Genomic DNA, 23,091 nt, shown 5'->3' with positions numbered 1-23,091 from the left:
GCCCATTGCACACAAACACAGGAAGTTCCTGCGGTTCCAATTCGGCGCCAATCACTATCAATACACAGTACTGCCATTCGGACTGAAGTCTGCACCGAGAACATTCTCAAAGTGCATGGCGGTGGTAGCAGCACACCTAAGGAAGAACAAGGTGTTTGTCTACCCTTACCTGGACGACTGGTTGATCAAGGCTTCCTCCTTCGCGGAAGCGCAAGCACACTTCCAGAAGACGTGCGTTCTCTTGAACAAACTGGGGTTGCACATCAACATGTCCAAGTCGGTTCCGACTCCAGTCCAGTGAATTCAGTACTTGGGAGCCTCCATCCATACGCTGTCAGCAAGCGTGTCTCCTTCGGAGGAGCGACGATTATCACTACTTCGGAAGGCTCGGGCTCTCATGTCCGCTCCATCCACGACAGTGAGGACGGTGTCTTCTCTGCTGGGATCGATGGCCTCCTGTATCTTCCTGACGCCACATGCTCGGCTGCACATGAGACCGTTGCAAGAGTGCTTGGAGGATCAGTGGGATCAGAGGAGAGGATCTTGGGACGACAAGATACGCCTATCTCTGCATGCTCTTCATTCTCTGAAGTGGTGGTGTTCGGCGGAGAATCTCCTCAGAGGGGTTCCCTTCCACAAGGACATTCCCGCTCAGGTTGTCGTGACGGATGCTTCTCTCCAGGGCTGGGGAGCGCATTCTGGAGACCTACAGATTCAAGGGACGTGGTCTCCGGCGGAGTCCACGTACCACATCAATTTCCTGGAACTCAGAGCTGTTCACTTGGCACTGAAGGCCTTTCACCCGTCCTTCCAGACCGACTCTCTCCTTGTGCAGACGGACAATACAACCACAATGTATTACCTCAACAAGCAGGGAGGATCGAGGTCACGCACCCTGTCGCAGGAGGCGCAGGCGATCTGGCGCTGGCTTCTGGCTCGAGGACTGACGATAACGGCTACCCATCTGCCAGGTGTGCAGAATGTTCAGGCAGACGCGCTGAGCAGACTGATTCAGGAAAACCACGAATGGGTCATAAACGACGAAGTACTAGGAGAAGTCTTCGCAAGGTGGGGGACTCCAGACGTAGATCTGTTTGCCACCGCAGAAAACAGCAAATGCCGAGACTTCGCCTCCAGGTACTACCAGCCGGGGACGCTGGGGAATGCGTTATGGATCAACTGGTCAAACAGCTTTCTGTACGCTTTTCCACCCATTCCCCTGATTCCGACGGTTCTCATCAAGCTGTCCCAGTCCAGGGCGCGGATGATACTGATTGCCCCGGAATGGCCCAGACAGTGGTGGTTCACGGACCTGCTTCACCGGTCTCTCCTTCCTCACATTAGGCTGCCGTGCAGGCCGGACCTTCTAACGAAGTTCGGGGGGCTGATGTTGCACCCCAACCTCTCGTCTTTGAGTTTGGCAGCATGGCTCCTGAGTTAGTGCAATATGGTCATCTGAATCTCCCTGCAGATTGCATGGACATACTGAAGGAGTCTAAGAGACCTTCCACTAGGACTTCCTATGCTTACAAGTGGAAGAGATTTTGTATCTGGTGCAAGTCTAAGAACTATGATCCGACGACTTGTAAGGAAGATGTCATCCTTCCTTATCTTCTACAGTTGGCGCAGTCTGGCCTTAATGTCCATTCTATTAAGGTTCATCTTGCTGCTTTGACTGCCTACAGGAAATGCCCTTCACAGACTTCTTTTTTCCAGATCCCTGTGATCAAAGATTTTTTGGAAGGCTTGAAGAAAGTGTTCCCTCCTGTCAGGCTTCCTTCGCCTTCATGGGAATTGAATGTGGTGCTGTCCAGATTGATGAAGGAGCCCTTTGAACCTATTCATAAGGCTTCGTTGCAGCACCTGTCCTGGAAGGCGGCGTTCCTCGTGGCCATTACATCGGCCCGCAGGGTGAGTGAAATTCAGGCGTTGTGTTGCCAAGAACCTTATACTGTATTTCATGCTGCTAAGGTTGTTATGCGTACTCACCCTAAATTTCTTCCCAAGGTTATTTCTGATTTTCAAGTCAACCAGACCATAACTTTGCCTACGTTTTTTCAGAATCCTTCATCTCCAGCGGAAAGGTCGTTACATTCCCTGGATGTTAGGAGGGTATTGAAGTTTTATCTGGATAAGACCAAAGATATTCGTAGGTCTGACCAATTGTTTATCAATTATGGATCTGTCAGGACGGGTCTTGCGACCTCTAAGCAGTCTATCTCTAGGTGGATTGTGTCCTGCATACAGCTATGTTACCAGAAAGCTAATAAGACCTTAGGAGGTAAGCCTAAGGCTCATTCCACCAGGGGCAAAGCTGCCACGACTGCTTTGCTCCGTAATGTTCCGATTGCAGAAATCTGCAAGGCGGCCACTTGGAAGTCGGTTCATACCTTTGCTAAGCATTACTGTCTGGACACTGATGCCAGGGCAGACGCTCAGGTTGGGCAGGCTTCGCTGCGAAATCTGTTCGCACAATAGTGGCGTTAATTCTCTTTTCTCAACCGCCGCTTTGGTGTGGGAATGGGCTTGCCATTCTATTCACTAGATTATGACTATACACAGAGATCCCCTACTACAGAAGGAGTAGTTTCTGTCCTGTAACTCCAGTTCTGTAGTAGGGGTATCTCTGTTATAGTCATAAGCGCCCTCCCGCCTCCCCGGTGGAGAGAAATGTTCCTTAAGGAATGTGACAGGTCTGGCGTTTTACGCCTTCAAAAAGAACTGAAAGTAAGTTGGACCTGCTATGCATTCTGGGATACTGAGAGAAGGTTCTGGAAGGTTCTCTTAAAGGCACAGTATCCTATTTAAGCCACATAATGGCAGCCTATGGGGCTTGTCTGTCCAGGTCTTCCTCTCTATCATTCCTGAGGGGTTTTGCAGTAAAAGCAAGGGAAATCTGGACAGGCTTTGCTGTTTGTGGATTTTTGGTGGAATTTCTAGTTGAAGTACTGGACAGTGTAGCCTGTGGATATAGGCTGCATTATTTGTCTTTAAATTTTCTCTTAAGTGTCTTTGCAGTTCTGCAATTTTCTGACAACTTAAGAGATTATTTTTGATTGCCGGGGTCCACGCACATGGGCGGGACTATTCACTAGATTAGGACTATAACAGAGATACCCCTACTACAGAACTGGAGTTACAGGACAGAAACTACTCCTTATCCACCCCGGGATCCCAACAGTCCAACCCATGCAGTGGTGAGTACTTGTTGTTTGGGGAAGGTAAATTGCATGCACCTATCCCCTCCCGGGGGTGACACTCTCTCCACCCTCGCCCTCCTCCTTCTGCCTTTTTCCTTCTATCTGCTGGTCCCGCTGTCCCCTGAAAAGTACATACATAAGCAGCCGCCCTAGCTCATATTAGACTCACAACACATGGTACATAAGGGTTAGTGGAGATCGATTTGTTCGTGTTTATCGTGAATTGTTTGATGTGAAAGCATAAGAGGTAAAACAGAGAAAAGTCCGTTGTTTTGTTGATCTTTTGCTTACTAAGTGGACCATATATGTAGACATGTACAAACTATTAGATATGGTTTCTTTAATCGAACGACACCAATGCCTAGTGTAGCCTGGTTCCCCACCAAGCGTCATAAGTGTAAATGTCACTGTACTGTTTTTCTTTTTGTATAATAAAGCTGGCAGATTATATTCTATATATAACTGTGAAATCACCAATATTGACGATTAAAAAAAAAAAAGATAATGAGTTTTATGACAGGTAAGCAATGTACTTAATAGTCATAGATGATTTCATAGAGTTGAGTTTTTTCAAATTGAAAACACATCTGTGGATTTTTTGTAAGGGAAAGATGCTTTTATTTTTAAGAAGGGCAAGATAAACAGAATTGCCCTATTCTGTGTGAGACCTTGTAAATGCATTGGGCACAATAATTCTGTGATCAAATGCGAGAACAATGAATATTTGGCAGAGGGCTGGTAGCTGATAGAAACAGGTCTTAGTCACTTAAGAAATCTATTTATCAAGATTGAATTCAGTTCTAGTAGCAACAGCCCTGACTATAAAAACAGGATTAGGCCCTTCGTCCAGAGTCCCAGAAATCTGAATTTTTGCTAGACGGATTTAGTTTGAGGTCATTTTGGTTCATCCAGGTGCTCTCAGCCTTCGTCCCGGATCACCAGAGATGAATCAAAACATTGTACAGTGTCCTAGTAATTTTTGATTTCTGACTGCTACATGCTGTTATGGACGAGGATAAATCAGCCTGTCGTGCACCTATCTATACCTGGAAACGAGAGATAGAACTTTAAGGTGAGCAAATATTTTTCTTCTAGTGAGGACAATGTCAAGCCCACTGTTGGGTTTATCATGGTACATATGGACAGTGTGTGTTCATCTTTGCAATGACACGTTGTCTAATCCAGCACACCTACAAAGATTTGAAACAGAGGTCCCCTTCCAAAATGCATTACTCCTTGTTGTGTGATAGTTGGCCCTGTAGCGTAGAACCTGTGTCACTTGGCAAGCTCCACACTGCTAGGCGCTGTATCTGTCTTCAACCCAGCGCCCTTCGCTCCCAGTCTGAGTAAAGGAGCTCTGAAGCAGTAGCAGTGAGTGCTCTGGATAGTGAAACCTGTAGCACTCAACATAGGTGAACACCTGCCTGAAGACAGGTCAATGACACTGACTCACATTGAGCTCTTTTTTTATCCATTAGTTTTTAATAAATAATATGCATTCCAAACAGAATACACCAATTCCACAGATAATCAGCATGTGCAGCTCGCACATATTGCAGTTCGACTGTACATAGGCAGTATACGATAGCGAAGAAGCGTAAGAATGAACACAGTTATGATAGCAACATTCGAGGGACAGAAAAAGTCACATTTCAGCTATTGGCCTGTTAAGAGTTTGATATCTGAGTCGCATTAGGATTGGGCCCAGCCAGCGAAGGTTGGCAAGATATGTCGCTGGGTCATGCCGTAGGCTGTTGCGCCTCCGCATCTGCAATAGGCACTGCTTGGAGTTATTCTATAATTGAAGGCTTTCTGTTGTTTAGCCACACGTTCACCTCCCTCCTAGCTAAGACCAGTACCATGGATATGAGATGCCCGACTTTCACAGATCCGGAAGTATCCCCTAATGAAGGAACCTGGGAAGAGGGATCCTGTGTATTGCCAACCATTTAATTCAATACCTGGAATGCATCTTGCCAGTATTGGCTCACACTCATACAGCTCCAGGACAGGTGTAAAAAAGACAGGTGTAATGAGCATCTTCCATCCTGCTCCCCCGAATCTAACTAAGCGTGCAGGTGTATAGTAATATCGATGAAGAAACTTAAAATGCATCAGCTTCTGCTTATAATTCACAGGGGTATCTTGTACCTGCATGCAGCAGTAGGCCCATGTTTTATCTGACCGTGTCCAGCCCAGGGTGCCGCCCACCTTGCCCTAGGCACACATTGATCTCTATCTGTTTTGTACTACTTCCTTCCTGGGTAATTTCAGTGTTGATTTTTAGTGAAATTCTAATCCTGGGGTTCTATATAACCAATAAAGCAGGTTAGCTATATTGAATCGATTCTTTAACCCTTTGTTGACATGGGGCCATTGTAATTTCAAAACAGCATTGCTTAAAGAATGTATCAAGTATCTAATTTCTGACTCACAAGTTCTTGCCAGTCCTTTAGAGTTTAGGCTCTAAGGTTGACGGGGACTATTGACCAATTCTATTGTATACATTTTTATCACATTGTTGACCTTGACTCTATTTTAGACACTTACGCTGAAACCGAAAAATGCATCTCTCTAATTCAAACCAACCCAGATTTTTTTTTTTTTTTTTTTACAACCAAGCACCTAGAAACAATTTAGATTGTAATGTACAGGATACAAGCAACCAACGGAATAGGAAAGCAACTACAATGCCTGACCCGCCAAATGGGAAAAATCTAAACTTTTATGATGTTATATATATTTTAAATGAATCGCTATGGTCCATAGAGCTATTATTGATTTGACCACCTTTATTTTTTGTTTCAGGAGCTTTACATCGCTGTTGGAATATCTGGAGCAATTCAACACTTGGCTGGGATGAAAGATAGCAAGGTATGTGCAACCAGCTAGCAGTAACTTTGTTTGCTGTGGCAATGTCTAAGATCTCGTTTAGGGATTGAAACTTTACTTTGCATTGCACTGCATCATTGTGGTGTAAATAATAAATAAGGAATCTTTTAGTGGGCTGAGTAGTCATTTAGAGTGTGAATCGTGAGGCTGTAGAGGCATACACCATTCTAGTCTTGGTTCCCATGCAACAGCTGTGGGATTCTTGGACAGATCAGTTTCCCCTTGACCATTTTTGGGCTGGAATTTCGGTATTATTGGTACTTGTCTCTCACTTCCTCCCATTTTATACAGGAAGTGGTGTGGGGGGGATTTACAGTCATGCCTGAACTTGGTTTATCACAAATGGTAGCCTTCTCAGATAAAAAGGAGGGACCTTTCCCCTTGGTGGTACACCTGAAGATGTTGAAAGCACAAATGATAGGTAATCAAAATCGCATAATTTTCTAATTAGAAATAATAACGTGTCTCATTTCGTCCAAGGCAGTGCCAACCCAATTGTGCAGGATATCTTGCAGTGAATAACCTAGTGGAATAACCCTAGGATACCATGACAAAAAGGGGACATTCTGGTCAACGTGTGTTTATTTGAAAGCCATCGGCAAACACCAAGACACCTTCAGTATTAGTTGTCATATATTCCTTTTGGCTATGATTTTTAGGACTAAGAACAAAGAGAATCAAAAACAATTTTTGGGAGCTAAGTTTTTATATTTTTTGTATATCTTCTTTAGACTTTTTAAATGTTTTGTGTGTAATGGGTTTAAAAATAATACACATATGTGCTCCCCGTCCCTTTTGGGTATGTCTTATTATTAATCACTGGGTATCCTGACCGCCCACAAGCATTCTGCGGGCACTGTACTCAAGGTGGGTGTTATGAAAGTAATGCACAATTAGACTAAGAAGAATTAAAAAATACATTTGGTTAGATATTGACTGCCTGAAGCTCCATGATGTAACACTGAGATCAACCTGAAAACCCTCTTGCCAACACATCTACCTTTGGCATAACATCTTTATATGAGATAACTATGAGGTCTCAGTCTGGGGTAACTACCATTCTTGATTGTTAATCCTCGCTGATCTTACTGCCTCCAGACAGCGTGTTATAGCACATGCCAATATTAAACAGATGTGTGTTTTTTGCCTGTTCTGACACACAAAGTTTTCTCAAGATAAAGTTCTTGTATCGCCTGCCTTGGCAAGGGCCATCTGATCCGCTCCTGTATGTTTCATTTGTTAGGATTTCTCTCTCTAGACACTTGACAGATGCTGGACACAGGTTGATGTGTGTCCTATTACTACAGAAAACTGATTTCACTTATGTTGGGCACAGCATTACCTGCAGTAGCCCAGACTGTGTACTCACTGCATGACTTCGTCATAGGGTCTTGTCCACCAATTTACTCCAAGTACACTTTGTTTTAGTGTGGATCTAATGTTAGCACATTTTTTGTTTTTTTACTGATTTTTTTTGTACTGATCTTTGCGGATAACACAAAGTAATAGATCGCATAGCAGAACATCATTTGTTTCGGAAACTTTTCTTGATTTGTTTGGAAGTTTTTCCCTGTCCTCTTTTACCACCTTAAAACTGACCTTTTTCTAATTTTTAGGGTTGTGGGCTCATACTATAGAGCCAAATGATGAATAGCACTTGTTACAATGCATGCTTTTACAATGCATGCTATTACAACGCAAGTCGTTACAACAACGCATTGTTACATTGCATGCCATTACAAGCAAGTTGTTACAACGACTTGCTGTAGGGGTGTGCTGGAGTTTGGAATAATATAATTTACTATTACAACACCAGTGTGTGCAACAGTAGGGAAGGTGTTGGATTCAAAATCCAACAAATCCAACACCTTCTGCCCCCTACAGCAAGTCATTGTAACAACTTGCGATGTAACAACGCGTCGTAACGACTTGCGTTGTAATGGTATGCGGTGTAAGCGATGCGTTGTAAATGTTATTTACCCAATTGATACATGACATTGTTTTACAGTGCATTACTGTAACAAATCTGATTGTTTCTCTCTGTTCACTTAGTTCATAAAAACATAGCAATGTTTGTTATGATACTCTGAATTTTAGACTTGTAGCTCTTTGTTTAACATTTTCCGGTGTTTTTCTGTAGATTGTTTATCACCCAACCAACAAATATACAGTATACCTAAGCCATGCGATTACCATTAAATTGTACTGAGGCCGGACAACATCTGCAATCATTCAGATGCTATTCTCCACACATTTTATGAATTGTGATTGCTTCAGCTCTTCTTTAGTGTTCTGTTCATTGGCTTGTAGTTCCTTATCATGTTAGCTCCACTCTTGGAATTGTGCCCAAAGAGAGCCAAGAAAGTTTACATTCATACAACACTTTTAATGTTGCATGGGTGCTTTTCTCAGTTACTGTTTCTTAACGATGAAAACCAAGCAATGGATCTGACAGTAGAAAATTCTATGGGTCTTCGTGATCCCTCCAACCCCCGCCACACCTGCCGAAATTAAGGTAATCCTAGCATCCTTAATTGGACACAGCTGCATAAGGCCCATTTGAACGGATTGATACTGCTTGGTTACATTTTGCTATTGCTTTGCTGGGATCCCGTCAGTACCTGTATATGGTTTGGGGTATTGAACTTCAATCAGTAGCATCAGGGGCAGAAAGCAAGCAGGAAATGTGGAGTCCTGTCATTGCTAAGCTGAGGCTTAAAAGGGTTCCATCCACACGCCTTATCATTTGGAAAACCTACTAAATTTCACAAACCGGTTCATGTCATTGGGGGTTGAACTGTCCAAGCATTGGGCATAGACTGCTGGAGTTCAAGGTTTGGATAGCGCCTAACCGGTTTACCAAAAGAAGTAAGGAGGATGTTAGATTCTCTTGAGGTAGCTGTAGGAGGAAAGACAGTGCATGCTGCAGCCATTCAAAGATGCTTTAAAACTCTGGCATGGGGATGTCCTGGTAGTGCCTGATGGATCATACCCGAATCAGGACATCCTGATTGAACTGTTTCAGGTTAATCATTGCTTTGCCCAATTTGCCTTTGTGAAATGATATTTGCCATTGACTTGAGCAAATTGTTCAAATAGGATAGTGGTGGTTGGTATGATTAATGGCCAGTTGTGTAGTCATGAGGCGGTTGGCCAAGATACAGCACATTCAGTTAAACATTACAGTTCTTGCTAATGTACACCCAATATTTACATTGCCGTTAGCTAATATAACTGCCTTACTGTGTTATCTAGGTACTATGGAGAAGGTACTGGAGAGTCTTGAAGGTGTCACAATCTACCAAGACGATGTCTTGATCTTTGGGGACACTCAAATAACATAATCTGTGTTTGAAAAGGGTGTTTGAGAGATTTAAGCAGCATGGACTCACACTAAGGGAAAACAAGTGTGAACTGGAGTGCAATGAAAACAAGTGTGAACTGGAGTGCAATGAAATCATTTATGCAGGGCCCAAACTTACAGCTTGTGGGATCAGTCCAAGTAATAGTTTAGTGGAAACTATCTAGAGGTTGGCTGTTCCAGATTGTAAAGATGGCGTGATTATGTTTTTGGGGATGGCGGAGTATTATCATAAATTTAGTCTCAACTTTGCAGCCCGAGTGCATAACATGAGGAATCTCTTGAAAAAAGGTATAACGGTTGTGTGGTCTACTCTGCGTGACAGAGAATTTGTTAATCTAAAAGGGGCATTGTCTGAGGCCCGTTCATTAAAGAGTTTCAGAAGACGGGATGGATCGATATTGTTTACGGACACTAATGCTAAAGGGTTAGGTGCTGTTCTTAAACAAGGTGTAGGTAATGGACAGCACACTATGTTTTGTCAAGGAGTTAAAGGTTCCTGAGACTCGATACTCGAGAGAGAGAGAGAGAGAGAGAGAGAGAAGCGCTATGTATAATGTGGGCCATTAAAAAGCTAAAGAATTTTCTCTGGGGCACACACTTTGTTTAAACAGATCACAAACCACAAAAAAGATTTTTGACAGAAAGGGAATTGATGCAGTATCAAGTACAATTTGTAAGTGGATAATTTCATTACAAGACTTCAGTTTTAAGATGCAATACATACAAGGAAAATTGCGTCGCAGATTGCTTATTGAGATTGGGGAATGTGGAAACGCAGGGGTTGGAGGAACCACTTGAACACCTGTGGAAATTGGATGAATTTGAGGTATGTGGAATCACTGAAGACATTGTGAGTAGGGAAGACTGTAGGGATCAGTTGGTCAAATATGAGGATTTAACACAAGTGATAGCACTCCTAGCGAAAGGCTGGGGTGAATGCAAAAATTTGACTCTATCGTGCAGGGAGTTTTGGGAGGTCAGGAATAAGTTAGCAGCACATCATGGAATAGTGTGGACGGGCACCAAAGTGGTCCCTCTGGTTTGGCTAATGTTTAGGTTGATGAGCCTGGCATATTGGGGGACACCTGGGCATCTGTAATACCAATGAAAGGCGAAGACTGCATCTTTGATAGCCAGAGCTAGATAAACAGGCGAGGCGGGAAACTGTGAAGTGCATGAGTTGCAGAAACAGTGGCAAAGTCTGTAAAGCAAGGACACAACCTATGGTGTTAACAAAACAACCCCAGAAACCTTGGGAGCAAGTAGCCCTAGGCATTCTGGGTACAGTGACTCAGGGCATTATTAGGGTTTGGTAGACTTGTTCTCTAGATGGCCCGAGGTAAATGTTACTCAGGCCTTTGAGACAAGTAATGTAGTGAAATTGTTAAAGGAGATTTTTTACAAAAGAGTGGGTTTTAGATTCCATTTTGACTGACAATGGAGTACAGCTGGTCTCCAGAGAAATGGAAAACTACCTCTCACAAAGGGGTATTCTCTACAAGAAGTGTGCTCTGTACCACCCAGAAAGTAATGGGGTGGGTTAAAGGCTTAACAAAGTGCTCAAAGAAGCTATACAAGTAGCGAAACAAGAAGCAAGAATTTGGAGGGAGTACATTCAGACAAGAGTGGAGATGTATCACCTCACACCACACTCAGTCACAGGCAAAGGTACCCTGTGAGTTGTTTAGAGGAAGAGAGCCCAGCTCTTTGATGTCCTCGCCCTGGATTAATCATCACAAAGGAAGGAATGAGAAGGGGGGTTTAGATTGGAAAACGACAACAAGAAAACAAATTGTACAGGAAACGGCTGTATGACAGGAGACATGCGTTAAAAAGTACTGTGGTGTCTGTGGGGGATTTGGTCAGGATAAAACTGCCTATGAGGGTGACAAAAACAACAAGGTATGGTAACTCTCAAAGAGTAGTTAAACTGTTTTTAAATGAAGTTAAACTTGAAGATTACCGAATTTGGGCAGAGTGGTGGAGGTTGCAAAACATAGGGAGGAGACACTGGTAGAGTACCACAAATTCCATGAAAAAAAGGCCCAGATGTAGTTCAAGAGAGTGACAATTCTCCACAGGAGAAACACAATACTTCAGGTGTGGCTGGCTCCTGACACAGTAACAGGAGTTTAAGACCCTTCTGAACATTAAAAAAAATATGCACGATTTTAGTGGGACTAAGCAAGTTTTAAGGAAAACCAGTTTTGATGCCTTGTATATCATTTCTCCACCTGTGATTTCTTGTTCCAGGGCAATGCATATGTATACGTTGTTATTGATAATTTTATACCTCATCTTTATTGTAACGCGTTCAAAGTGTGTACATGTATAGAATTTGAAGCAAGTAATGTCTCATTTGTTTTAAGGGGGGTCGTTGTGTGGTATCCAGGTATCCAAGGATACCTGGAGTGTGAAGTTGTGGGATGTGGGTGATCGGAGGTTCTGAGAAGGACGGTTGGAGTTGTTTGAACGCGGCTTGACGGTGGATGCGGCGTTGCTGCAAATGCTTTAATAAACCCAGTTAAACAAGTGAAGTTGTCGAGTGACAATATTACACTTAACCATTATAAAAACATCAAAACTAGACATGCTGAAAGCTAATAGCTCTGGTCGTTCACAGGTTCTATGCATTTATTTACTAAAAATAAAATATTTATTTATAATTGAAGTGGGTGGTTGTGAAGATGCCAGTGGAAAAGAACAGTCCGTTCTGTTGAGATTATTTTACAGCATTACAAATCACGAAATGTCAAATAAAACTTAACTATCCAAGGCTGTCACAGGAGAACACATGGAAACAGAACTCCAAAAAGCCAGGATTTCTTCCCTTTAAAACTGGTGACATGTTCTGTCTTCCAGAGAGTGCCTATCAACTGCGCTACAGGATCTCGCCTTCCACAGACAAACTCTGTACCTGACTCTAACCATGCTTGGGGTGCAGAGGAGAAGCGGAAGCCTGGACCATTCTTAGATCCAGCAGAATAGTCCAGAATTGTCAGCTAAACCATGCCCACGCTGCATGCTCTGATGGAAAAATTGAACAGGTACCAGTAGGTGCTCACCAGAGCCGGGTCCAGGGCCAATGCGTGCCTGTAGGAATGTTGCTAGTTGCAAATGCAGCTATACTGTTAAATGTCTAAATGAGCATTCCCAAATAGAAGCAGATTGTTAATATTTGAGGACCCTGGCACTACATACATGGCTTCATTTTCGCCAATATGTGGCGCCAGACGTGGTTGCATGCATTGCTAGGGCCTCGGGCTTTGATACTACCAGGACCATCAGTCGTTCTAATGGTCGAAGCAGAGCACATCTACACACTGTTTATTTTTGGAGATGCGAGGACTGAACACTAGTAGTTTTCTTGTCTGGTTGTTGATTCAGGTCTTAGCGGTGCTGTGCAGTCATGTGATCATCGAGTGGAGAGAAACACTGCATCTGTCTCTCCTCCTCCTCTTTGGGTGGGGTATGTGATCATCGATTAAATAGCAGCACTGCACCTGTCTCTTCCCCTCCTCTTTGGGTGGGGTATATGATCATCGATTGGGGAGCAGCCCGGCATCTGTCTCTCCTCTTCTTTGGGTGGGGTATGTAGTCATCGATTGAAGAGCAGCACTGCATCCGTCTATCCTCCTTCTCTATGGTTGGGGTTTGTGAGCATCGATTGGAGAGCAGCACTGCATCGGCCTCTCCTCCTCTTTGGGTGGGTTATGTGATCATCATTTGAAGAGCAGCACTGCATCCGTCTCTCCTCCTCATCTTTGAGTGGGGTATGTGATCATCGATTGGAGAGCAGCACTGCATCCGTCTCTCCTCCTCCTCTTTGGGTGGGGTATGGGATTGTTTGGAGAGCAGCACTGCATCCGTCTCTCCTCCTCCTCCTCCTCCTCCTCCTCTTTGGGAGGGGTATGTGATCATCGATTGGAGCGCAGCACTGCATCTTACTCTCCTCCTCCTATTTGGGTGGGGTATGGGATCATCGATTGGAGAGCAGCACTGCATCCGTCTCTCCTCCTCTTTGGGTGGGGTATGTGATAATCGATTGAAGAGCAACACTGCATCCGTCTCTCCTCCTCTTTGGGTGGGGCATGAGATCATTGGTTGGAGAGCAGCACTGCATCCGTCTCTCCTCCTCCTTTTTGGGTGGGGTATGTGAGCATCGATTGGAGAGCAGCACTGCATCGGCCTCTCCTCCTCTTTGGGTGGGTTATGTGATCATCATTTGAAGAGCAGCACTGCATCTGTCTCTCCTCCTCATCTTTGAGTGGGGTATGTGATCATCGATTGGAGAGCAGCACTGCATCTGTCTCTTCTCCTCTTTGGGTGGGGTATGTGATCATCGATTGGAGAGCAGCACTGCATCCGTCTCTCCTCCTCCTCTTTGGGTGGGGTATGGGATTGTTTGGAGAGCAGCACTGCATCCGCATCCGTCTCTCCTCCTCCTCTTTGGGAGGGGTATGTGATCATCGATTGGAGGCAGCACTGCATCTTAGTCTCCTCCTCCTATTTGGGTGGGGTATGGGATCATCGATTGGAGAGCAGCACTGCATCTGACTCTCCTCCTATTTGGATGGGGTATGGGGTCATCGATTGGAGAGCAGCTCTGCATCCGTCTCTCCTCCTCTTTGGGTGGGGTATGTGATAATCGATTGAAGAGCAACACTGCATCCGTCTCTCCTCCTCTTTGGGTGGGGCATGAGATCATTGGTTGGAGAGCAGCACTGCATCCGTCTCTCCTCCTCCTTTTTGGGTGGGGTATGTGAGCATCGATTGGAGAGCAGCACTGCATCTTTCTCTCCATCTCCTATTTGGGTGGGGTATGGGATCATCGATTGGAGAGCAGCACTGCATCTGTCTCTCCTCCTATTGGGGTGGGGCATGGGATCACCGATTGGAGAGCAGCTCTGCATCTGTCTCTCCTCCTCTTTGGGTGGGGTATGTGATCATCGATTTGAGTGCAGCACTGCATCTGTCACTCCTCTTTGGGTGGGGTATGTGAGCATCGATTGGAGAGCAGCACTGCATCGGCCTCTCCTCCTCTTTGGGTGGGTTATGTGATCATCATTTGAAGAGCAGCACTGCATCTGTCTCTCCTCCTCATCTTTGAGTGGGGTATGTGATCATCGATTGGAGAGCAGCACTGCATCTGTCTCTTCTCCTCTTTGGGTGGGGTATGTGATCATCGATTGGAGAGCAGCACTGCATCCGTCTCTCCTCCTCCTCTTTGGGTGGGGTATGGGATTGTTTGGAGAGCAGCACTGCATCCGCATCCGTCTCTCCTCCTCCTCCTCCTCTTTGGGAGGGGTATGTGATCATCGATTGGAGGCAGCACTGCATCTTAGTCTCCTCCTCCTATTTGGGTGGGGTATGGGATCATCGATTGGAGAGCAGCACTGCATCTGACTCTCCTCCTATTTGGATGGGGTATGGGGTCATCGATTGGAGAGCAGCTCTGCATCCGTCTCTCCTCCTCTTTGGGTGGGGTATGTGATAATCGATTGAAGAGCAACACTGCATCCGTCTCTCCTCCTCTTTGGGTGGGGCATGAGATCATTGGTTGGAGAGCAGCACTACATCTGTCTCTCCTCCTCTTTTTTGGGTGGGGTATGTGAGCATCGATTGGAGAGCAGCACTGCATCTTTCTCTCCATCTCCTATTTGGGTGGGGTATGGGATCATCGATTGGAGAGCAGCACTGCATCTGTCTCTCCTCCTATTGGGGTGGGGCATGGGATCACCGATTGGAGAGCAGCTCTGCATCTGTCTCTCCTCCTCTTTGGGTGGGGTATGTGATCATCGATTTGAGTGCAGCACTGCATCTGTCACTCCTCTTTGGGTGGGGTATGGGATCATCGATTGGAGAGCAGCACTGCATCCTTCTCTCCTCCTCTTTAGGTGGGGTATGGGATCATCGATTGGAGAGCAGCACTGCATCCTTCTCTCCTCCTCTTTGGGTGGGGTGTGTGATCATCGATTGGAGAGCAGCACTGCATCCGTCTCTCCTCCTCTTTAGGTGGGGTATGTGATCATCGATTTGAGAGCAGCAGTGCATCTCTCTCTCCTCCTCTTTTGGTGGGGTATGTGGTCATCGATTGGAGCAGCACTGCATCTGTTTCTCCTCCTCCTCTTTGGGTGGGGTTTGTGATCATCGATTTGAGAGCAGCCGTGCATCGGTCTCTCCTCCTCTTTAGGTGGGGTATGTGATCATCAATTGGAGAGCAGCACTGCATCTGTCTCTCCTTCGCCTCTTTGGGTGGGGTATGGGATCATCGGTTGGAGAGCAGCACTACATCTGTCTCTCCTCCTCTTTGGGTGTGGTATGGGATCATCGGTTGGAGTGCAGCACTACATCCGTCTCTCCTCCTCGTTGGGTGGGGTATGGGATCATCAGTTGGAGAGCAGCACTGCATCTTTCTCTCCTCTTCTTCTTTGGGTGGGGTATGGGATCATCGATTGGAGAGCAGCACTGCAGCCTTCTCTCCTCCTCTTTAGGTGGGGTATGTGATCATTGGTTGGAGAGCAGCACTGCATCTGTCTCTCCTCCTATTTGGGTGGGGTATGGGATCATCGGTTGGAGAGCAGCACTACATCTGTCTCTCCTCCTCCTCTTTGGGTGTGGTATGTGATCATCGATTGGAGAGCAGCACTGCTTCTGTCTCTCCTCCTATTTGGGTGGGGTATGTGATCATCGATTGAAGAGCAACACTGCATCCGTCTCTCCTCCTCTTTGGGTGGGGCATGAGATCATTGGTTGGAGAGCAGCACTACATCTGTCTCTCCTCCTCCTTTTTGGGTGGGGTATGTGAGCATCGATTGGAGAGCAGCACTGCATCTTTCTCTCCATCTCCTATTTGGGTGGGGTATGGGATCATCGATTGGAGAGCAGCACTGCATCTGTCTCTCCTCCTATTGGGGTGGGGCATGGGATCACCGATTGGAGAGCAGCTCTGCATCTGTCTCTCCTCCTCTTTGGGTGGGGTATGTGATCATCGATTTGAGTGCAGCACTGCATCTGTCACTCCTCTTTGGGTGGGGTATGGGATCATCGATTGGAGAGCAGCACTGCATCCTTCTCTCCTCCTCTTTAGGTGGGGTATGGGATCATCGATTGGAGAGCAGCACTGCATCCTTCTCTCCTCCTCTTTGGGTGGGGTGTGTGATCATCGATTGGAGAGCAGCACTGCATCCGTCTCTCCTCCTCTTTAGGTGGGGTATGTGATCATCGATTTGAGAGCAGCAGTGCATCTCTCTCTCCTCCTCTTTTGGTGGGGTATGTGGTCATCGATTGGAGCAGCACTGCATCTGTTTCTCCTCCTCCTCTTTGGGTGGGGTTTGTGATCATCGATTTGAGAGCAGCCGTGCATCGGTCTCTCCTCCTCTTTAGGTGGGGTATGTGATCATCAATTGGAGAGCAGCACTGCATCTGTCTCTCCTTCGCCTCTTTGGGTGGGGTATGGGATCATCGGTTGGAGAGCAGCACTACATCTGTCTCTCCTCCTCTTTGGGTGTGGTATGGGATCATCGGTTGGAGTGCAGCACTACATCCGTCTCTCCTCCTCGTTGGGTGGGGTATGGGATCATCAGTTGGAGAGCAGCACTGCATCTTTCTCTCCTCTTCTTCTTTGGGTGGGGTATGGGATCATCGATTGGAGAGCAGCACTGCAGCCTTCTCTCCTCCTCTTTAGGTGGGGTATGTGATCATTGGTTGGAGAGCAGCACTGCATCTGTCTCTCCTCCTATTTGGGTGGGGTATGGGATCATCGGTTGGAGAGCAGCACTACATCTGTCTCTCCTCCTCCTCTTTGGGTGTGGTATGTGATCATCGATTGGAGAGCAGCACTGCTTCTGTCTCTCCTCCTATTTGGGTGGGGTATGTGATCATCGATTGGAGAGCAGCACTGCTTCTGTCTCTCCTCCTATTTGGGTGGGGTATGGGGTCATCGATTGGAGAGCAGCACTGCTTCTGTCTCTCCTCCTATTTGGGTGGGGTATGTGATCATCGATTGGAGAGCAGCACTGCTTCTGTCTCTCCTCCTATTTGGATGGGGTATGGGATCATCGGTTGGAGAGCAGCACTGCATCTGTCTCTCCTCCTCTTTGGGCGGGCTATGGGATCATCGGTTGGAGAGCAGCACTGCATCTGTCTCTCCTCCTCTTAGGGTGGGTTATGTGATCATTGATTGGAGAGCAGCACTGCATCTGTCTCTCCTCCTCTTTGGGCGGGGTATGGGATCATCGGTTGGAGAGCAGCACTGCATCTGTCTCTCCTCCTCTTAGGGTGGGTTATGTGATCATTGATTGGAGAGCAGCACTGCATCTGTCTCTCCTCCTCCTCTTTGGGTGGAGGATCACACCAGCTCTTTACTGTGCCAGACCAGCTCATTTGATTGGAAATAAACATGTATTAGGATAGTTGTTAGCTCAATGTTATGTATAAAACACCTCACCTGGGTGTGTACCCCTTCTAAAGGTGGAAAACTCCACAGCATTTTATCTTTCTCGAAGTCCTAGTAAGTCCGTGGTAAGTCTCTCCAGGATCTCCCCACTGTGTGCACCTTTGACCTCAGTAAACCATAGATTCTTGGAAGCGACCCGAACTGTCTGTGCTGGGAGAATCCTCCTCCCTCTCTGGCTCTCTTGAGGCTGTTGGCTGTAACTTCAGACGTGTTATTAATGAATGGTAGGTTGGTTCAGGATGTCACAGGGAATGCATCCTGTCTTTCTGCATAATGCCACGGCTGAATAGCTTCTAGATTGCTGTATAATGTCATACGAATCCTTCTGGCAGCAGGCCTACTTTTGGTTCTGTGAAGCCTTTCAGTCGAAACATATCGTAATTTTTGCATCCGTGTATTTAAGGATGCTCCTCATTATGTTTGTCCAGACCTGTTGTTTGTTCATACTTTGTCTCATGCTTTAAAGTGGGATATTGTTCGGCGCGCAGAGTACTTCTTTCAATATTGGTATTTAAATGCGTGTATCCAGGGTGTGCATTTCAGTCCGGGCTATCAGTGTCCTTCAGTGAGATCACTGGAGCTCCTGTCCATGTGCAGAGGCTAATCACGTTTTGTAAGGAAAGAGGGGAAGCCACGCTGTGGGGACAAAAGTCCCTCGCAGGGCTTGCAGGACAATGATCCCTTCCTTTTTTTCACCATAATCTGGTCCGCCGTGTCTTCCTCCTATGAACTCTTCAGTGTGTGTCGGCACTGGAATTAGTCCATGATCTTTTAGGTAAGGGTCGTTTGACAGCAAAGCACATCTTCTACTTTTTGGGATGGCACTCAAGGAGTCCGCTAATGTGGCTAATGTCCAATTGTGCCAGCCTGTAGGGCGTCTGATGGCGGTCTGCAGATTCATTATAACCTGCGGGCCCGTGTCGTTTTACCTTCATCGGTGCAAGGGTGAAGGTCCACTTGTTCCTCTGTAAAACCTGTGCGGTCTCTAGTAACGGCGAACCGTACTTCTTGCTTGAGTTGTGTGCTGTTATGTTATCGGTGTTTTTATCGTGCACTAATCACCTATGAGGGTATCCAGGTGCTCTGTAGCAGAGGTGCGAGGTCCTCCCTGGCGGCTTATTCGAAAAATCTAGCGTCTTGCGAAAGTCCAGAAGAGAGGAGGCTCTGGTGTGTTGTGGGAGGTAGTTATAGGCTTTAGTGGCAGGTACAACAAGGTGCAGCCCCCTGCTCTGTTTTTGTGTAAATGCCTGGGCTTGGGGCTAGTGAGAGACTGGCAGAGTGGAGGTATCTGGATGTTGGTGGAAGTAAACGTGCCTGTTGAGATAGGCAGGGGCAGTGTAATGGAGAGCTTTGTAGGAGTGGGTGAGAAGTTTGAAGTGTGCTTGTGTGTGTATAGGAAGCCAGTGGAGTACGCTAAGGTGTGGTGTGATATAAGCTAGGCGTGGGAGGTTGAGGACTAGTCTGGCTACTAGGTTATGAACGGTCTGCAGTAGTCTTTTGAGCTGGATGGTAATCCCTACATACAGGGTTTTCCGTAGTCTAGTCTAGTCTGGTCTGCTGGTGATAGGGGTTGGGTGATCTTTTTCCTGGTATTGTCTGGTGGCCACGTGAAGATTTTCTTCAGCATCTTTAGTGAGTTAAAGCAGGACAAGACCATTGCGTTGACGTGGGCGGTCATGTCCAGTTTGTTGTCCATGATGATTCCGAGGTTTCTCGCAAGTAGGGCGTGGGTCCAAGGTCTGTGGGCCACCAGGTAGAGTCCCATGACAAGGCGTGCTTCCTGAAGACTGCCACCTCGTTAGTGTTAGTGTTCACTTGGCAATTCAATTTTATCTAGGTGGCCACTTCTGTTATGCATGTGGTGTTCCTAGTGATGGTTTTTTTTTTCGAGAGGAATATTATCAGGTGTGTGTCATAAGCGTAAGTGAGGATGTTTATATTGTGAGCTTGTATAAGGTCAGCCAGTGGTTTCACGTAGATATTGAAAAGTGTTGAACTGAATGAAGAGCACTGTGGGACTCCGCAAATAAGATCACATGGTTCAGAGTCGTAGGAGGCCATGTTGACCGTTTGAATTCTTCCAGTGAGTGAAGGGCGAGTCCCTGGATGCCTGCTTTGTGGAGTCAGTCTGATTAGGATGGGGTAGGAGGCTGCTGATAGGTCTCGAAGGACTAGGGCTGCTGTTTCCTTTCCTTCTTGTTGATGATCATCCAGATTTCATCCATTGCTTCTATGTGAGTGGCTCTTGTACTGTGGTTGTGTGTGAATCCTGATTGTGTGGTGTCAAAAAGGTAATATTTGATGAGGTGGTCGGAGAGGCACTTGTTGGTTGCTTTTTCCAGGACTTTGGCTGGCTACGAATGGAGGGATAACAGTAGGTAATTGGCAAGTCTGGTTCGGTCAACCGTGGGTTTCTTTAAGAGGGTGTTGAAAGTGGAGTGTTTCCAGCTGTACTGATGGAGGTGTTGAGAATAGGGGTGAGGGCCTTGCTGATAGGGATTGCTCCTTTGTCAAAGGCGTGGTGGGCCAGGGGTCCTCCGAGGCCCTGGAGTGAATGGTCTTCACAATTGTTGTGGTTTCCTCTTTGCTAATAGTGTCCCATGTGGTGATTCTGTAGACCTGCTTCGTCACAAGAAGACTTCTGAGGGCACCCAAAGAGTCCGGTTGCAGGGTGAGGATTGCTGTGTTTGGTTGCGCTTTTGCTACAAAGCCAAGTTCGAGAGGTTGTGATGGGTTGAGGTTTACTGTGACAGCCAGGGCTTAATTTGTGTAAAGAAAAAGTGCTAGGGCTCTCGTCAGGAGTCCACTGCAGCTTGCACCACACATTGTACCTGCCATGCTGCCAATGATAGCAAATAACACAACTACTAACATCACACTTCTACAAGTGTGAGGATTCAGACTATTTCAGGCCTCCAAAGCTATGAGAATGGCTTGGGTGGCAGGTAATAGTCATTTTTCATGTATATTGAACAAATAATTACCTGTTGTTGTGGTGGTCATCTCTAAATTAGCTAGACAGTCCCACCTTGTGACAGACTGTCACAAGCACCGGTATTGACAAATTAAGTGCCAGTACCGAGCTCAGGAAACCACCTGCTCAAATAAACCAGCTATGGGTTTGGTGAAGTCTTTGACGATTGTGAAGATTTCTTTGCAGCTTCTCGAGCTGGCATTTATTTGTTTGACTAGGGCCTTTCTCTTCGTTTCTCCGATAAGCTGATGGTACCTCCCCTGGGCAGCTTTGAAGGAGTCTTTTTTTCCACTTCCCCTCTACTGGTTCTCCAATTCTGTTCCATTTGTTTTGTCATTTTATGGGGTGCTGAGTACCAGCTGGCTTGTAATCTGGTGTTTGCTGTTGCTTCGTTTCATGAGGGCCAGAGTGTCGGCGCAATTGGTGATCCACTTGTTGGGTGTTCTCGATGTTGCATGCCAGGATGCCTGTGGGTTCCTATTTGTTCGCTTGTAGGGCGGTCGTCCAGTCCACCCCTGTTAGTTTGTTTTAGTTTCAGCGTGCTGGGCCCTCTTTGGGGGGCTCTTCTGGGTTGATGCATGTCAATTGTAAAACTGACTATGACATGGCCTGTCCAGGTGACTGATCTTGGAGTGTTGATTGTAATGTTGTCGAAAGATGTGAAGACTGCGTCTAGGATATGTCTGGCAGCATGGGTGGGCTCCGTGACATGTTGGATTAGTCCCAGGTTCCCTAGGTTATCAAGAAAGGCAGCAAAGATGAGAAATGGAGGTCTCCTAGGAGGTTGAAAGCGCTGCCGCTGGAGGCTGCAGGGCAATAAAGTCAGTGATGTTTGCCAAATCGACTCCAGAGTCTGGGGGTCGGTAGACTAGGGTCCCACCCAGGGTGAGCCTTGACTGCTTAACTGTGCTACCCTGGATAAGTGAAGTGCACAAAGGGAATAATCCAGGTTCTGATGTACTAATGGATTTGTAGTCACAAAGCCTACAAATTGTAAAACCACCGTTTTTTCTACTTCACTATCAAAGGTCTCTGCAAATAGCTCTGTGAGTCACAGTAACGTTGTAACCCATTATAAATTGTTTTGGAATTGGGGTTTGAAATATGTACCCCAACTTCCTAGAAATTTGTAATGATATATATAAATTGTTTGCAACCTTTATATTTTTTTAATTCATAGTTCATTTAATACCAACACCCAAAACGTGTTATGTATTCCCAAAGTAGAAGCTGTCCACAACAAACAGGTTAGCTTCCACGTTGTTTGTGGCCTGTGGGCATTGCGGAGAGCAGAGCATACAGTGGCCACGGGGAACTATTGCATGCTTCCTAAATTTCCTAAGCAAAAGACGCACGGATGATGGACGGTTTAGACTATAAACTGAGGTGGAATGGTGAGCAAAAGAACAATGGATTTAATCCGGCTCTCTTGACTGGGACCGAATGTTTGATTTGTTACACCTTCCATCCATCATCTTGTCGCTTTTGCTTTCTCGTCCTAAGTGTGCCGGGTATGCCCAGACGTGGGTCCCGGGCTCACTATAATACTGGATTCAAGCTAGCCCGGCTGATGAGGGGTAACACCCCGTAACTGGTCCCAGGATGCTTGTTTCTGGTCCAGGGAGGACCTGGTTTGGCAGGTCGGGCTGGACTGTTCCCATGAGGAGCAGGGTCGAGACTGATTTGCAGATGGCTGGGTCTAAACTGTGGTGGTATGGTGAACAAAAGAACAATGGATTTAACACAGGTCTTTTGCTTTTCGTCCTAAGTGCGTCGGGTATGCCCAGATGTGGCTCCCGGGTTCTCTGTGCCACTGGAATCAAGCTAGCCTGGCTGATGAGGGGTGATACCCCGTAACAGTTCTCATGATGCTTGTTTCGGGTCCAGGGAGTACCTGGCTTGGCAGTTCAGGCTGAACTGTTACCATGAGGAGCAGGGTCAAGACTGATTTGCATATGGCTTGGTCTAAACTGATGTGACATAGTGATTAAAAGAACGATGGATTAAACCTTTTGACTGGGGGAGAATGTTTGATTTGTTCTGCATTCTGTCCATCATTTGTTTGTCCTTTGCATCATGCCATTTTTTTTTTACAGCCCATTTCTCTTTTATTCTGCTGCGGTGCGGGCGTTCAATTGCGCAGGAGGGGCGGCGTCGGCCAGTGGACGTGCGCTGCACTGCCGAGGTAGTGCTTGCGACGGCC

At 46.2% G+C, this 23,091-nt stretch overlaps 1 protein-coding gene across 1 annotated transcript in view; it reads left to right on the top strand.

The window, feature by feature from the left end:
* The window catches only part of ETFA (electron transfer flavoprotein subunit alpha), a 456,279-nt gene that overhangs the window by 362,909 nt on the left and 70,279 nt on the right, over positions 1-23,091 (top strand). Inside the window, exon 10 of the mRNA XM_078685235.1 lies at positions 6,009-6,074. Coding sequence (XP_078541361.1) covers positions 6,009-6,074 — 66 coding nt within the window. The remainder of the gene's footprint in view (positions 1-6,008; positions 6,075-23,091) is intronic.

The sequence above is a fragment of the Lissotriton helveticus genome, chromosome 3_2 (assembly GCF_964261635.1).
Source record: "Lissotriton helveticus chromosome 3_2, aLisHel1.1, whole genome shotgun sequence".
Lineage (NCBI taxonomy): Eukaryota > Metazoa > Chordata > Amphibia > Caudata > Salamandridae > Lissotriton > Lissotriton helveticus.
This window is presented reverse-complemented; position numbering and strand designations above follow the sequence as displayed.